The 16,884-nt window shown below is 61.1% G+C and overlaps 2 protein-coding genes across 9 annotated transcripts in view; one reads left to right on the top strand and one right to left on the bottom strand.

Annotated features, from left to right (window-relative positions):
• Positions 1-14,053, bottom strand: part of NBEAL2 (neurobeachin like 2) — a 29,210-nt gene extending 15,157 nt beyond the window's left edge. For 2 of the 8 annotated variants that reach the window (XM_034658207.1, XM_034658208.1), the window contains exons 1-11: positions 13,814-14,053; positions 5,674-5,762; positions 5,462-5,590; positions 5,277-5,358; positions 5,064-5,188; positions 4,811-4,893; positions 3,059-3,144; positions 2,680-2,962; positions 2,413-2,519; positions 1,838-1,918; positions 335-418 (exon numbers count right to left, since the gene is read on the bottom strand). In XM_034658207.1, the coding sequence (XP_034514098.1) occupies positions 335-418; positions 1,838-1,918; positions 2,413-2,519; positions 2,680-2,962; positions 3,059-3,144; positions 4,811-4,893; positions 5,064-5,188; positions 5,277-5,358; positions 5,462-5,590; positions 5,674-5,762; positions 13,814-13,864 (1,200 nt within the window). In that variant the 5' untranslated portion in view covers positions 13,865-14,053. Of the gene's footprint in view, positions 1-334; positions 419-1,837; positions 1,919-2,412; positions 2,520-2,679; positions 2,963-3,058; positions 3,197-4,810; positions 4,894-5,063; positions 5,189-5,276; positions 5,359-5,461; positions 5,591-5,673; positions 5,763-6,350; positions 6,496-13,813 lie in introns of those variants that run through there. The other 6 variants (XM_034658203.1, XM_034658204.1, XM_034658206.1 and 3 more) reach the window with 5 other exon arrangements.
• Positions 14,054-16,232: 2,179 nt separating this feature from the next.
• CCDC12 (coiled-coil domain containing 12) overlaps positions 16,233-16,884 on the top strand; it is a 55,626-nt gene continuing 54,974 nt past the window's right edge. The window contains exon 1 of the mRNA XM_019797932.2: positions 16,233-16,385. Coding sequence (XP_019653491.1) covers positions 16,290-16,385 — 96 coding nt within the window. The 5' untranslated portion in view covers positions 16,233-16,289. The remainder of the gene's footprint in view (positions 16,386-16,884) is intronic.

Genomic DNA, 16,884 nt, shown 5'->3' with positions numbered 1-16,884 from the left:
GGGAAGAAGGAGCCCCGGAGGCAGGATCATCTTCCGAGGCTCCCCCACCCAGCTCTGCCTCTGGGTCACAGCGCTAGCGAGGGCAAGGGGTCACCGATGGCTGCGGGGGTGAGGGTCCCCCTCGGAAGGTGCTCCACCCACACGTATCCTCCCCAGTCTGGCTTGGACCCAGGAGATCCAGCTGCTGGCCCTGAGCTACACCCCACAGGGCAAGATGGTCACCTCCCCAGCTCCCTCGCTCTAACAGCCACACACCGGACCAGTTCTGGGGACAGGCGGTCAGTTTAACCCCCACCCCCACGCCCCTATGGTGGCCAGACTGTAGCATTCTCACCTTGGCTGAAGGGGAGCCACTCATGATGCAGGTCAGCACTCGGACCACATGCACTGCGACGGCATCTGTGTCCTGGTCCAGTACCTTGGGGTCGGGGAGGGGCAGTCAGCAGCAGCAGGGGCCAGCGTGTCACAGCTGGCAGCCCCCTGCTCCTGCTGCAGGGCCAGGAGCAGGTGCCCCAAGGTGCGTAGCTGAGCTGGCTGGAAGCCTTGGGAGTGGAGTACCAGGCCTTCTACTCCTTGTCCGAATTACTGTGACCCTGACCCTGACCCTGACCCTAGGGCCCTCTCTCAGTTGCTTGGCCAGACCCATTTTGACAAAGAGGCCAAGGAAGAAACCAAGACCAGGAAGGGCCTCACTAGGACAGATCAACAGGGGGGACCCTCTCGCCGTACCTGCTTTGTCCCCCACTGCCTGGTAGCATTACAGGCCTTGGTCCCCAACCATCCCCATCCAAGCTAGACACACACATGCAGGCAAGTACTCCATCACCCTTGATGATTGACAGGGGGCTGGGAAATCGAGGGACAATCAATCACAGGAGGTTAGAACTGGAAGAACCTTCGAGACCTTACAGTCCTACCTTCCCCTTGCTCCTAGATCCAGGTGAGGACACTGAGGCTCACCCTGGTTGAACCTGACAGCTAGAAACATGCCGCTCACCTGCCCTGCCCCACCCCTGAGGGTTGGGGGGTAAAGAGGGCTTAGAGAATTTGTCCACAGGTGCCAGACTGCCAGGCTGTATTTTGACTCCATGTGGCCTGACTCCCCAAGTGACCTCACACAACCTCCTTCCCCTCTCCAGGCCTCAGTTTCCTATCTGTAAAAACCAGGGGTCTCACCTGCCTTGTCTGCTTTGTAGACGAATAGATATGCAGGCTGTCAGAAACCAGGCAAGAGCAATATAGCCACAGGGGGCTGCTCATGAAGGCAAAGCTGGGGGCCTCTAGAAGTTGGGGCTCAGGTGTTAAGCCCCCAGAAAGAGAGTTCTCCATGCAGAGTCCCTAACTGATAGCTTGTAGCCTCTTCCAGCTCCCATACAAGGTGAGGCAGGGAGCACATCATAAGGGGATAAGGGACTCTCAGTGATCTGCTTAAGGCTGGTATAAGGATCCATGGAAAGAAGTGGGCCCATGTGTGGGAACCTCCTTTTCTGTGAGTGACAACAGCTATGTCCCTTAGTATCTGGGCTTCAGTTTCCCCTTCTCGGAATGGGGGGTAGGTGGTTGAGTTTCGAAGGTTCCTTCCAGCTTGGCAAAGCCAAACCCAAGCTCCCAATACGAATACTAGGTAGGGCACGGATCACTCCTGCCCATTCCCTGGGATAAGAGTCTGGAAAGTAGGTGAAACAGCATGGGGGACCCAGCCCCATCACTAGGCCACAGCAGGCCTTACACATATCTTCTCGTTCCCCCTGCATAGGCAGGAAGGGCTCAGAGGGAGCCGCAGGGGGTGGGTGCCCAAGGAAGTGAGTGCCTGAGCAGGTCAGCCCCAAGGTGGTACCTTCTGGACATCGGGCTCGGTCAGTAACCGGGTAGCCAGGTCACTGTCCCCCTCAGGGGGCGCCCGGGCCTGCAGGTACAGCTGTGGGGAAGGGGGAGGGCACAAGGTGGAAGAGGCAGAGGAGAGAGAAGAGGAGGAAGATGGGGGGGAGGGGGGTTAGAGCAGGACCGGGGGCAGCTGCCAGGGCTCTGCCCCCGAGAGAAGGCTATGTGTGCCCTAAGACCCAGGCAGAGAGCCCCACCAGGCACTAAGGAAGTCAGGGATCTGAGAGCTGCCCATGCTCTGCTCAGAACAAAGCCGGGGTGGGGCGCGGGGGGGCAGGTAAGCGGGCAGGAGCAGGTACTGTATCAGAAACAGCTGAGCCCTCCTCCTGTCCCTAGACTTGGGGCCAGGGCAGCTCCTGTCCTTCCACAACATGCCCCTCCTACGGGGTGCAGAGACATCCCGAGCCTTAGGCCACCCCACTCGCCACAAACCCCCAGCCCAGTCCAGCCCAGGCTTGCTTGCAGAACCCCACAAGTGGTTCCCCAGCCTCTGGGTCCCAGGCCATCCACCCGCAGCCGGGCCCTGCCCACCTTGCTGTTCTGGATGAGGCGAGTGAGGTGTTCAAAGCAGTTGTTGCTGAGGAAGGTGGCCTGCAGCACCGGCCGGTCCTCACACGCCAGCATCCTGGGGATGGCGTCTGTGGAGGGGTCTTGGGTCAGCCCCGCTCCACCCGGTCAGCAACCCCACCGCTCAGCCTCACACCTTCTTCCCACACAGGCCAGTCCTGCCTTCCATCATCGCTTAGCCCTTTCCCTGCTGGAGTCACCTCCCCCAAGAGCCTGGGAGCCCATACCCACCGAGCATGCTGACCCGCAGGGTGACAAGGGCCTCTTCAGGGCCGGGGCTCGGGCCCGCCGGCCAGTCGGCGTTAAGGACGCGGAAGTAGCCCTCAAGCAGGGTGCGGAGCTCTGGCCCCCGAGGGGGTGTGCGGCTGGCATGCAGGACATGTACGGCCCCCACGAGCGCCTCCAGCGCCAGGGGCACTAGGCGGGGGTCCTGGGCCGGCCCGTGGTCCCAGCCCCGTACCACACCCAACAGGCCCTGCACAGAGCCAGCACTCACAGCCATCTCCCCGTTCTCCTGCGGGTGTGGGCAGAGATGGCAACGGTCAAGGGGCTCGACCAGCAGAGACCCTGAGGTGGCCACCCTCTGGTCCACAGGCTCCTCCCAGCTTACCTTCCCTCCTGCAAGGACAGCACCGAAGAGGTGGACCAGACGTAACAGCAGCCTGGGAGGTAGGCCATCTGCACCCTGCAGGCTCTCTGGATAGGGTGGGCAGGCAGGACAGGCCGACGTCACCAAGCCTGCGGGGGACTACCCACGAGGGAGGTGCCCTGGGCTGGGGGGTAAAGGGCTGGGACGCCCCGTGTCAGGGAAAAGAGCTGGTTCGGTACTTGGGGGTCAAAAATGTCACGGCTCTCTGCTAGGGGGTTTAGGGAAGACATGGCCCTTCTTTGGGGAGCTTGAAGTGGATGTGGTCCTGCCCCGAGAGCCTAGCCATTACCCCAGATCCTTAACCTCCAAAGTGGGGACCCCAGGGTAAGCACATACCCACCCTACCCCACTTCCCCATGGCAACCCAGGGTTTAGCTTCTCAGATACAAATCTGGTCCTGCTACCCTGTGACCGTTAGAGCTTCCTGTGACCTGCTCTGGGGACCTCGCTGTATCTACCATACAGATGCCCCCCACCCCCACCCGTGCCCCCACTGGGGACTTCTAGGGGCTTTCACAGTCTCCTATGTGGGAGGCCCACCTGGCCCCACTCCAGCTGGACAGGATGCCAGGCCACATACTGAAACCCAGAGAGCAGAAGGCACCAGCCCTGGGTCACATGAGTGGTGTGTATGGTGGGGGATGGGGGCAAGAGCAGGGCTCACTAGATTCAGGTGGGATGGGGTGGGACAGCTCCTTGGGCACAGGGCATTTGAGCTGAAGCCTGAGAATGCAGGTGGCCTGGGAAGGGAGAGGAAACAGGAGGGAAAGGCGTGGAACACCTAGGTGCATTTCGGGACGGAGAGGACAGGGTGCAGAGGGTAAGTGGGGCTGGAAAGGAAGGCTGTGGGAAGAGCAGGATCTGATCCTGAGACGCCAGGCCACCAGCGAGGGGTTGACAGCAACAGGAACAAAATCCAGTTTGTTCTGAGAAGAGTGCGCAGAAGAGTGCTCTGATTGTGGGAGAATGGAGGCAGGCGCTCCCGGGGGGCTAGGGGGAGAGAGGATCTCCCCTTTTGGAGCTGTTGCCCCTGCTCCAGACCCCAGGCCTGCAGCGATATGGGGCACCCCAGAGACACTTCGACACCTTCAGTGCTAACAGGCCACCACCTTACCAAGCCTGGCCTGCCCCAGTCCAGGTCTATCCCGGCCCATCCCTTCTAAAGTCCTGGCCAGCCTCCCTCTGATGAGAGGAAAAGAGGGGACCCGAGAGAAGAGGGTCCCCAGAGGCCAGAGATGTCCTGGGGGTCAGCTCCTCCAGGACTGTGGGAGCAGGGAGCTGAGATGGCGTAGGTACCTACGTGGTGTAGACGTTATCTAAAGGAGGGGTGGAGCCTACAGGGGTAAAGGGATTGGACCAGGCAGTTTTAAGATGGTCCAGATCAGAGTGAGATCCAAGTGGCTTCCCGGACCCAAGAGGGGGAGGGAAGAGGGAAGGGCAATTGCTCTCCCCCACCTTATTATGGGAGACCTTCACTCCAGCCCAGAAAAGAAATTACTCATTTCGCCCAGACCTGCCCTTTCTCTCCTGTCTGCCCCTGAACTCCCTCGCCTCTGGAGGCCCCTCGGTTTCCCCGTGGTGCTCTCAGCCCTGCTAGCAGCTACCACTAAGGGCGCCCCATTCCTCTGGCCTCTGGGATGGGGAACTGCAGGAAGGGGCTCAGGTTTGGGGGTGGGGCCAGGTGGGGCCTAAGGGGCAGGGGCGGGGCCTGACCTCGGAAGAAGGCGCTGAATTCACTGGGCAAAGCAGCCGGAGGGAACTTGTATTTGCTCTTCTCCTTGGAACTGATGACTTCCCTGGGGGTTGGGGTGGGGAATGGGCAGGGGCCCGGGTGAGGCTGGGCACTCCGCCCCTCCCTGGCCGTCCTCCCACACCAGCCTACACCTGAGCTCCCCCCGCCACTTCCACCCCCCCAGCCTCTCCCCAGCCTCCTCGTCGGGGTCCTCCGTGGTGGGCTGGCTCTCACCCACTGTGCTGGCGCCGCCAGGTCTGGTAGGGGTCAAAGAGGCCCTCGCAGAGGAGCAGGGCGTGCAGGGCCACGTTCTCCAGCAGCAGCCCACGGCCCTCCTGTGACGCTGGGGCTCCTTTCAGCTGAAGACGTGGGGAGATAGCAGAGGGGGTTAGTCGGGTCCCCCGCTACCGCCTACCCCCCCCCTGCCCAGGGTAGAGCCCACCTCACCTCTGCTGTCAACTGGGTCAGCAAGGCCAGCACCCGGGGCGCCAGCACCTGGCCCCAGCCTGCCTCTACGTTCTCCAGGTTCCTGGGAGGGAATGGGGAGAGAGGTCCCAGGAATATGCCAGCCCCTCCTCCGGCCCACAGTTCCGAGCCGCCCGCCCGCCCTGGCGAGCACGAGGGGGACCCACCTGCAGAGAATGATGAAGAGCTTGAGCAGCAGCGAGGCCTGCTCCAGGTCCCCCGCGTCCAGCTGCTCGGCCAGGACATGCAGCGCGGCCCGTGGCAGCAGCGGCACCTCGGCGCCTGCCTCCTCCGGCCTGCAGACAGGGGGGTCGCTGGGGCACCGAGGACCCTCAGTCTCCCTGCCCTGTCCCCGCCATCCAGGTAGACCCAGGCTCACCTGCGTGGCTCCAGAGAAGACAGGGAGATGCTTTTCTCGAAGGCACCCACAAAGGCCTTCAGCCACTGCTGCAGGTAGCCCAGGTCCTTCTGCAGGTGGAGAAGTTGGGGCCACAGCGGTGGGTGGCAGACCAGGTGCCGCGGACGGGGGAAGGCCAGCAGTGCATGGAGAGTCAACGAGGCGGACGTTGGATGGACAGGGATTGGAGGCAGGGCAGTGCAGGTGGAGAGTGAGGGATGGGTAGGGGAGGAGGGAGGACCGGAAGTTTGAAGGTCAGCATCAGATGCATCAGCTGCCCTGCATATTGACCACTCTCCCAGGACCCCCATCTGCTTTTCCCAGCCTCCTCGTCTCTGCTCCCACCTCCCTAACCCCTGGGGACTCAGGCAAGCCTGACATGGCCAGGGGAGGGGCTTAAGCTGCTGGGATGCAGCTATGGCCCACACTGCTGCTGGGGCTGAAGGCCTGCCACCCACCAGCAACCCCTGATCCAAAGCCTTGGGCTGGCTTCGCCCAGCTCAGCGGCCACCACCTCCAGGAGACCTTCCCTGACTATGAGTCCCATGCTGCCTGCGCACCATGGACCAGGCAGACCCACGCACGCGCACGTTCCCCACGCGTACAGGCAGAATGCCCTATCTCACCCTGGGAACCTAATGCCCACCCTGGCTGGTTACCTGGACCCCAGGTCCCAAAGCTGGTTCCATAGGCAAGAGGGGCAGCGGCTGAGCCTGCCGCCAGGGACACTTTGGTGTGAACGGGAAACGTCCCCTCCCGCCCCGCCAGGGCAGGAAGCGCAGAGTCACGGTGGGGGAGGGGGGCCGCTTCCTCCCGGCAGACCGCAGGGATGTGGGGGGGCCCCCCCAAGAAAGGGTGTGAGGGACCTGGCCCAGCACCGGGGCGAGGCCTGGAGTGCACAGGGGTGAGGTCACACTGCCCTGGGAGGGGCTTGTGGACCCGATACTCCTTTTTCTGGCATGAGGTCGGGACTTCGGAGTCTAGGGACAGCGGGACTTGGGAGTCTAGGGACAGGTTCTCACCCCTGCTGCTCTAGGGCCCTTCATTCAAGGCACCCACTGCTCCCTGAGCTGGGTCCAACGCCTCAGGCCTAGGAAACGATGTGGATGTGGAGGACTCAGTCACACCTTCACCCTGGCCTCCTCCCCTGTGTCCTGGCCTCCCTGCCCGGCCCTCCTGGTCTCTACTCCAGGCACACAGCTGAGTAGGTCCTAGCCTACCCCAGTCTGCTCTAACCTCTAAGCCCCTCCCAGGGCACAGAGTGGGCGCTGGCCTGGAGCTCCTCCTCCCATCCCGCCCTCCTTCCCTAAGTGCTCAGCCTCATCTGCAGCTTCCCCCAAACCAGCTGAGCCCGGAAGGCATTTTTCTTTCCCAGGCGCAGATGGGTAGGGCAGGCACCAGACTGGAGAAGGGTGAAGGGGCAAGGGACGCATCACAGGTGCTGCGTCCCCGGTGCCACGGACCTCAACTCAAGGACTTCCAGAACTACCCTGGGTGGATGGCTCATCTCTGCTGCCTGTAGGCTCCTGACCACAGGTTAGGGACTGAATGGGCCCCAGGGGAGGGGCCAGACCCCAGCAGACTGGGCCAGGTCCACAAGAAGCCTAGGCAGAGCAGCCCTCACCTTGTGGCTGGGCACCTTCCTCGTGCACTTGTCACAGATCTGAGGCCTAGGCAACTGAGGGAGGAGGGGCTGGGGCCACCTTGACTATTTGTCTGTCAGGTACCTTCGGTGATCTCTCCACCCTCTGCCCCTGGCCGCCTCCCTGCTCACCTACCTCTGTCCCCGCCCCTCCTCTCCACCAATCAGCAAGGACCCCAAAGTGCCCAACCCTGAAACACCAGAACAGGCCAGGGCTCCTAGACCACTTCTTCGGAACATTCCCATTGCGTATGGGGGAAAGGGGGGCTCTCGAGAGGATGCCTCACCCACTACAACCCCGTCAGCTGTTCCTCTGAGGATACGGAAAGCCAGACCTTTGTTTCAGGCCTGGGCCACTCATGGTTGCTGGCTGGCCGGTCTGAGCTGACCATGTGGTCTCTACCTCAGTGACCCCACGGATCCCAGTCTATTCAAAACTGACCCAACACCATCCCCCCCTTCTCCCCACAAACCACCCTCAGTCAAGCCACAGACATCTCTCACCTCAAATGTGGGTCCCTTTTGCCCACGGTCGTTCTGCTGAGCACCTGGCCCCAATTTGACCATGTCCCCCCACCCTGGCCTGAGGATAAGGGCTCACCTGAGCCTGGCATTCCAGGCCCCTAGTCCAATCACAGCTGCTTCTCTGGCCTCTCCGCCCCTCTCCATCTGAGCCAACCTCTGGTCCCAGCCTCTGTCTATCCTCTGCCCCACTGCCGTTTGTGACTTGGGCTTTTGGTCCTTAAGCAGGAGCCTGCCAGTCTCTTCATGGCCATCACCTAGACTGACCCTCCCAGAACTTGGGTGGGCCCCTCAAACTCTGCACACCCTGGCTTTCTGTCCCTAGAACCACACCCACAGCCTGTCCAGCAGGTCCAGGCTGGGCTGGGTTCAGGGCTTCGGCCGTCAAGGTAGCCTTTCTGGCTCCGGAAGAGCATGCGGGGTCTCTAAAGCATAGCACTGGGGAGGGAGAGAGCTATCTGCCTGTCCCGCCTCTGACCTGGGCCCCATGGCCTGAGGCTGCAGTGCTGGGGGATATGGGAGTCCCTGCAGGGGTCGGGACTCACAGGTAGGGTGGCGGCAGTGCTGAATGCCGCGTGGTCTAGAACTGGAACTGGAAGAGGAGGCTGCCATGCCTGGGCTTCCCACACTCCTCCAAGAGGCCTCGACTAGCTCCTCCTTCCCTTTCCAGCTCAGCGCAAGAATGTCAGGCAGGGCCAGCCCAGTCCCTAACTTGAAGGGGCCGGGGTCCCAACACCACCCCTCCCATGAAGGCAGGTCAGGAGCAGCCACACTCCTCCTCAGGCCCTGGGGCTCAGCTGTAAGAGGTACCGAGGCCCTGTGGCCGCTGCCAGGGAGCAAGCCGTGGGGAGGGGGGGAGGTCAGTGACCCCGGGAGGAGGCGGTCTCATGATCATGTCTGCAGGGGCCCCAGTCTACGCCCCACCAGACTTGAGGGCCCTCAGTGCTGGGGGTGGGGAGCCCCCAAGGGCTAGTTAGGCCCAAACAGTCCCTGGGCGGGCATGGAACTGCCACTTCCCCAGAACTCCGAGGGACCCCAGGAGGGCTGAGGGCGGGCGGCTGTGGCATGGTGGTGGAGGGCTGTCTGCCAGGGGACAGGGACGACCGAGCTGCTGGACATCGTGTGCTCCTCCACCTGCTTGCCCTGCCCCAGGCCTGACACCAGCCCTGGCTTGCCCTGAGGGGACACCCAGACCTTGCTTCAAACCCCGATCCCACCCCGTCACCTCCTTTCAGAGCTCATACTGGCGCAATACACAGAAATTCCTTAACCACCACCTGACATCCGGTGCGCCTCCAGTCCACATGCATCGCCACCACTGTGCTCAGCCAGTCACCCACCCCAGCACAAGCTCTAGGGCAAGTTCGCAGCCTCCCCTGGCGTCTCAGCCAGCACCCCCTACCCTCCGATGGCCCAGCCCAAAGGCATTCCTCGCTGTCCCCACATGCGCAGGTCTGCAAACGCTTCGCCCTCCTTGCTTCCTCTGCCCGAATGCTCCCCAGAGCCGGCACCTTTCTGGAGACCTAGCCCTGTCTGCTGCCTCAGAGGTCAGGGCTGCCAAATCGAACCAGGGGTTGAGGGCACGGGTTCTGGAGTCCAGCCCCAGTTCCCAGACTTAGTAGCTTGTTACTTACCATTAATCTCTTCATGCTTTAGCTGCCCCTTGAAATCCATCCCTCCATACCTGCTTCACAGGTAAAGCCCCTCCGACCACACCCCTCTCCCCAGCATGAGAGAAGGTGAGTGGGAGCTCCCTCCCCAAATCCAGGGGCTCTGCCTTCCCAAGCCCCTGGCATTCTACGGGAACAGGAACGTTTTCCCCACCCACTTCGTGAGTGACAAATGAGTAGCAGACCTCGGTTAACTGGCAGAGTCAAGGTCTCATGGGTGGCTGTCCCAGGCAGGTGGAATGGTGTTGGTGGTCCCCACGTTAGAGCTAGGAGCAGGGTAAGGAGAGAAGACTGTAGCTCCAAAGGGGGTGACCCCACCTAGTCAGAATTGCCTGGGTTGTAGTGAACACCCCCCTTCCTGGGACAGGCAAGCAGAAATGGGACAGGGTGGGGTGGGGTCTGATCAGGATAACCTCTTTCAGGCCTGGGGGTCTCCCCACTCAGCATCAGGAGGGGGATGACAATGTCAAGCCAAAGGTGGCTTCTGGCTACACCAGGGTGCCTGAAGGTCAGACTTGGAGGATCTCAAGTCAAAGAAGGAAGCAGGAAGATGGACACTTTGCCAGAGGCAAGGGCAACTGAGGCATGTGGTGCAAGTGCCCAGGTGGCTGGGCCAGTCTCTCCCCCTTACCTGGGGATGGGGTCTTGCAAGCGGGGGACCTTCTGGTCTCCATAATGCCCCCCAGGGCTTAACCTTCCCCTTGTCCTATCACTATGGAAACCAAGAATTTCCTTCCAGGGTCCCCATAGTAACCGACCCTGTTTCCATGGGGACCCCACACTTCCACATCAGCTCCCCAGTTGCCATAACAATTTCAGGGATTACCAGCCCCTCCCCCCCAAGCCTGGGCTCTGTGCTATTCTCCCTATCACCTCAGTCCTGCCCCCTTCAGTTGCCTTGGTAATAAAGGCAGGGAAGAGGAAACCCCCAGTTGCCCCTCTGAGATACAAGCACTAAGGAGGCTATTCTGCCTTCCTTTTCCCCATTTTAAGAGGGTAAACTGAGGCACAGGGAGGAATATGACCCAGCTAAGGTCCCAGAGGGAGCAGAGGGCCTGACCAGGTTTCCATAAGGCAACAGAGCTCATCAGTTAGGGTGAGGGACCAGGGAAGCATGGGCAGAGCAAGGTCAACTCCAGCTCTGACCTGACTTCCCTGGTACCCTGAGTCCTCGATGGCATAACTGAAGAGTTTAGCCTAGGCTCCCTGCCTGGAACCTGAATGTCTGTCCTGTCCTGACATTTGTGGACTTGAATGCCCCAAATGTCAGGCCCCCCAGCACTCCCTTTCACTGGGGGGGGGGGCGGCTGTTGAGCAACACTTTGCCCCAGCCCAAAGAGGGACTGCTCATTTGTATGTTATTTTGCATAACTTTGACATGCTGCCCAAAGGCCAGCCTGCTGCATGCTGGTGCTGTTCCCAGTCCTCTTATCCTTGCCCTCCTCCATGCCCTCCCTGCCGGAGCCCCACCCACTGCCCAGGCCTCCCCCTCACTCCTGACAACTGGCCTCTCCAGGTGCTTGCTCCTGGGCTTCTTATCCCCTCCGCCCACAAGGTCCAAACTCAGCCTCCTGTGGCACGACTGGTCACTGCTATGGGGCCTGTCTCCTGCCTCCAGCCACTCAGTTGATACCCAAGGTGCCTCTCAAAGTGTGGGGAAAGTTCCAAGTAGCAAGCACAGTGAGGGTGAAAATGGGGACCTGCCTAAGAGGAGACGAAGTCCCCCTCACACGGGAGGGAGAGGGCTCCATGCAGAGGAGACAGCTGGGACATCCCAGGGTGCAGACCCCCCCAGAGGCTTCCTGTCCATAGGACTAGACATTTCCTGTGCAAAGGAACACGGTTGGAAGACTGGGTTGGAGCTCTGATGGACTCTACCCCAAGCGTGTCCCGTGGCCTTGGTATGACCCTGCCTTGGTTTTCCCAGCAGGGCCCCGAGGGGCTCAGACTAAGTGATGTCCAGGGGCACTCTGGCCCTCCTTCCTCCGTCGGAAGCCCCCTGTAGCTACCTTCCCCACTTGTGGCCCCCAGCTGACCAGGGCCCACAGAGGGAGGGGGGCGGGCGGGTCTGAACCTGGGGTCTGTAAGGAGAATAGAAGGGCAGAAAGGGGGTGCTCCCATGGGCGGGCCTAGACCCACAACTGGGAAAACAGGTTTGCCAGCTGATGTAAGCTCTCTCAGCTGAGGGGAGGAGTACGGTTGTTGGGAGAAACCTTCTGACTGGGTGGCTGGCTCTCGGGGTCTCTTGACACCCTCTATCAGTTCAACGTCTTCCCTTATCTTCGTCCTTCGCCCAGGCACACACATAATATAGGTCCCTAGCAGGGCTCAAAGTAGCACAGCCACCACTCCCTGGGAGCCCAGCATAGAGGGGTGGGGACCTGTTCCGGGAGCAGCAGCAGGACCAAGTGGGCAGGAAGGCAGTGCTGGGAGGTTGGCTGAAGCTTCCGGTTCATACTCACATCCTGGATTTGTTTGCCAGGCCCTAGGCCGCCCCCTGACTGCCCAGGCTTCTGGGGCTCCAACCAGCCAGCCCGTGCCCCAGACCTGCCCTGGTGAGGTGAGGAGCTGGAGGGGGAGAGGGAGCTCAGCTGAAATGAGTGCTAAACCCCTCCTGAGGGGATGGGGGGGGGGAGGCTGAGCATTTGCAGAGCTCGGCTAGAAGGGGCAGCAGGACGCAACCACACTACGCTCGAGGTCCCGTCCCCGGAGACTGTACCTAGACAACCTTCCCCCAGCAGCATGAACATTAACATCCCTCAGACTCACTACCTGGTTCAAGCCCCCCTTCACCTGGCCACAGGTGAAGAAACTGAGGACCAAGAATCTGCCCTCAGCCATCAGGGCAATCAGAGGCATGAGGGCCAGGGATAGGTTTCCTTTTGAATCTTTTCCCTTCACAAGGACCAACCCTTGGAGATGTAGACAGATAGGCTCAAAAGGGCCAGGGAAGCAGGAGCTTTCTCTGGCCCAGACAAGGCAGATGGGCTACCCCCCTGCAGAGTCTAGGCACCCTGAGGTCAGGGCTGGGCCAAATTCACAGACGAGAAGTAGAGACCCAGAGGTGTAAAGAGCTTGCCTTGGGTCACACCAAGGAGGGACTCTACACATGCTGCCTCCTGTCAACAGCCTGGACCTCTCACCACCGAAGTGGACTCAAGATGTCGTGGTCCTTATGGCCTGGATTGCAGGTCCCTAGGGCCCCAGATCCAGCCTGCAGTCCTAGGAGACAGTCAGCCAGCCTCTTCACAGAGGGCCAGCTGATCTGGTCATGAACTTCCCCCTAGTGACGAGATCAGGGGCACACAATAGTCCATTGTGCCCAGGGCACACCTGAGCCAGGAGCATGATGCCAGGCAGGTGCAGGGAGGGAGGCCGAAGCTAGGTGAAGAGGAGGGGGGCGGTACCTGGGGATCCCTCCCTGCTGTGAAAGCAGAAGGAAAGTGGGAGCCTATGTGGGTGAGACAGAGTTTGGGGGACGCCAGGTTCTCAGCTCTGACAAGACACCTGGGTCAGAGTCACTCCCTTCACCTTCTGAGGCTGCATGAGGTCGTCTCTGAGACAGGACAGGGAGCTCAGGAGGAAAGGGCCTCCCTCCGTCCCTTTCAAACATCCTTCTAGCTCGCCTCTCCTATCCCCTCCCTCTGCATCCAAGGCAAATCTTTTCTTCTGGCTGGACCCCCAGGTCCACCCAGGGGTGGAGTGGGGGCCTCCTCGGATCAGGGTCAGGGAGGAGCTCATCACTGCTAGCGCACTGACGGGGAGCAGTCTGAGTTGACTCAAATCGGACCTAAGTAGGACGCCCCCTACCTTTCACCCCCTACCCCCGCCTGCCGCCACCCCCCAGCCCACTCAGACCCTTCGGCCATGACCACCCAATAGGGCCGCGCCCACCGGAGAGTCAAGCCCAAATGCAAATTAAGCCTTCCTGTCCCTCCCAACCCAACAAAGTCTCTCATTTATTTTCCGAGCCTCAGTTTCTCCATCTGTAAAAGGGGGAGGTGTCCGGCCGTCTCTATTCGGGCGCCTCTCCTCATCAGGCGCGACCGAGGTTCCGCGGTCCCCACCCAAGAGTCTCTTGTGAGGTGCACGCTCGCGGGGGTCAGCTCCCAGGTATAAGTGCCGGAGGCACCGGCGGGCCGGGGGCGGCGCACACGTGTGTGCGGAGCCCGAGTCCGCCCGGCGCGCGCGCGCAACTACGCAGCCCCGAGAACGCGGGGCGCAGGTGCAGCGGGCGCGGGTCGCGCGGAGCTGGGGGCACAGCGGGAGCGGCGCGGGGCGGGCTCACCTGAGCGTAGTAGAGCAGCCACAGCTCGTACAGCCGCTCCGAGGCGGCCATGTCCCGGCCCGTCTCCGGCCCTGCTGCGCGCCACCTGCCTCCGCCGCCTCCTCCGCGCCGCCCGCCGGTTGCCCTCGGCCAGGCCCATGGGCGGAGGGCGTCACTCCGGGGCGGAGCGGCGCGGTACTACTCGGGGAAGTAGTACTGGCCCCCGCCGCGCTGAGCCACCCAAGTCTGCACGCTCCTCCTCCTCGCGGCCGGCCGCCTCCTGGCTTCCTGCACTTAGCTGCCGCTACCACCGCCCCGCCTCTCCCGGGACCGTGCAAAGGGCGGGGAGGCCCGAGGGAGGAGGAGCTTGAGGTCAGAGCGGCCCGGGAGGGTGCCCCGCAGGCCCGCCCTCAGCGATCCGCGCCCCTGACAGTGCCTCTGGAAGGGCCAATCTGAGCCTCCCGCGCGAGGGTCGAGGGTCGGGGTCAGGCATCCCAGACTCGCCCACCGCACAGTGCGCCTGGCTGGAATTGCCACCCTTCGTGCAAGGATGGGGTCTCCGTCGCCGGGTAGGGGGGCAGGGGCTGCGGGCCGCGTTCAGATGGCCAGAGTCCTCCAACAGCAACCAGCCGGCCACTTGTAGAGTTAACCACGTGCCTGGTCCTGTTCTACGCGCTTTAATGGGGAGACCGACGCGCCACGTTTTTTGCTCCTATTGTTTGTGGAGCGGGATTGGGGACATCAGAGAGCGGTGCCCTTCGTCTGTCCTGCAGATCCCCGGGAGATTTAGTCAATCCTCACGGGTCCTCTCTTCCAAGAAGCCTCCTAGATGCTCCAGTAGAGGCGTCCTCCACTCTAGGGCCCAGCACTTGCCTTTACATCTTTTGTTTTCTTGAACCTCAAGAGGTTAAAGGCAACAGGATGTGTCATGCCTCTGTTTTACGGATGGAGAAATTGAGGCCCACATGGGGCAAATGAGAATCACTTGGGTAGCCGGGGACAATGTGGACAGGCATGGAGGCCTGACTGACTCTTTTCTGGCCCATGGCTACCATCACCTCTGGACCTCTCCCTGCCCCCCCCCCAATCAGCCTGCCTGGGAGGTGAGGGGCCCCCCTCGTGTTGGGCAGGGGTCAGGCCCTTTGTTGGAGCTGGGGAGAAGTTTGTGGAGCCCAGAAAGGTACTATGAGGTAGAGGAACTGGAGTCTGGAGTCCCCCTTCCCATCCTTTTTGTCCTCCTGACTTCTTCTTGGGCAGCCCCTCCTCTCTGGCCTTTTTTCCTGCCCTGTCCATCCTACCTCTGAACTGACATTTCCTGAGCACCTCCTACCTGTGTACCATGTACCACTTGTGATCCTCGTACAGGTCATAGCAAGTAGCCACTCTGGATGTGGGGGAACAGGGCACTGAAAGGCCAGGGTTAGTGAGGTCAAGAGGGTCGTTTTGGAGGGCCTGGACAGAGGTCTTGTGGTGCAGGGGCCTCTGAAGAGAAGTGGGAGGAGTGGGCATCCACCTGCTGCCAGCCTGGGAAGGGAGGCCCCAAGCAGGAAACAGTTTTGCTGAGAGACAAGTCATGGTATGTGTTGGGGGAAGGGAGGCTTGGCCTCTGTGTGGCTTTGGGGACCTTTACATCCTGTCAGAAGATCTTTACTTCAGCCCCTGGTTGTCAGGGCATGCTGGTTAATGCAGGGGAGAAGACCCTGGCAGCTCCTGCTGGGGAGCAGTGTACGTCTTGGCCACCTGTTGCAGTCAAGGCCAAATCAACTCTCAGTGTTTCTCAGGAACTAAGCTCAGGGGGTTCCTGGGGCCCACTGGACCCACTTTGGGGGTTTGTTCTTCTCCAGCTTAGGTAGTCTGACCCTGAGTACTCTGCTGCTTCGGGGGCTTGGAGGTGGGAGGGGATCATCCATGAGCCTGGAGGAAATGGCCATCCAGCCAAGCCCTGCACCGCACAGGCTTCATCTGACCTGAGAGTGGACACAGAAGGGCCTAGGGACAAGTGCATCCAGGGAGTCACTGATACCTGTAGAGGAAGGAAGAGGCAGATCTTTTATTAAACTGGGATCGGAGTGGAGGGTCAGGGAAGACTTCTGGAAGGCATTCGGGCCTTGAAGAATCAGGACAAGGGGACAAGGGTGGGTCCAGCGCATTCCAAGAGGCGGGTAGGGAGTGAGCTGTGGTTGGCGCTTGCTTAGGCGAAGTCAGAGCGATCGACGCGCTCCATCCTCCTTCACTCAGGTCTGATTCCACTTGCCGCTTTCTCACTGATTGGCATTGGACGAATCGAGCCTTACGGTCTTTCTCTTTGCCGTGCCCTCCCCCAACAGGCGAGGCGAGTCGCGGGGAAAGGTTGGGCGGGCCCTCCTATAGCAACTCAGTATTGATTGGCTTTCAGGACTTCCTGTTCTCCCATTCTCGTCCCTGGATTGGCCGCCAGAGATTCATCTACTCCCTGGGCCTGCGCGATGCAGGACGAGAGACAAGGAGGGTGGGCAACATGGCGGCTGCTGCGGCTGGTGTGGGCCGGCTAGAGGAAGAGGCGTTGCGACGAAAGGAACGGTTGAAAGCCCTACGGGAAAAAACCGGGCGCAAGGTGAGGAATGCAGAGCGAGAATCGTGGCTGAGGTAGCCAGTGTTCGGATCCAGAGCAGGGACGAGAGGACAGGCGACTAGTAGGAAAAGGCAGCTACTGAGGATGCGCATGCGCGGGGGTGGCGCCTGCGCGAGGAGTCGGAGCCCGCCCACCAAGTGTGCTAGCTGGTGGGGACTCTTGACGCTAGGGCTGTCGCCGCGCATGCGCGGGTTGGGGAGGGCCGTGGTCTGCGCGCTACGAGCTTTTTGGCTACTATCTGGTGTTTCCCTTGTGCGTCTTCAGGGCGACTTCTAAGGTTGGGATGCTCGTTAGATTAGGCATGATTTTTTCGCGTGTGAGCGCCCTGATTCACCCCGTTTCCCCACGACCCAGCCGGCCTTCCAGCCTGGTGAAATTAAGTGAATCTAGCAGACCGTCCCCTGTCCTCCAGCGCGCCTTGGGCAGGGCAGTATGGGACGGTGCTCTGGGCGCCCAGCTGGAATCGTTAAGTACAGAAGTC

The sequence above is a fragment of the Ailuropoda melanoleuca genome, chromosome 4 (genome assembly GCF_002007445.2).
Source record: "Ailuropoda melanoleuca isolate Jingjing chromosome 4, ASM200744v2, whole genome shotgun sequence".
Taxonomy (NCBI): domain Eukaryota; kingdom Metazoa; phylum Chordata; class Mammalia; order Carnivora; family Ursidae; genus Ailuropoda; species Ailuropoda melanoleuca.
Note: the sequence above shows the minus strand (reverse complement) of the source record. Positions and strands in the feature narration are given on the sequence as shown.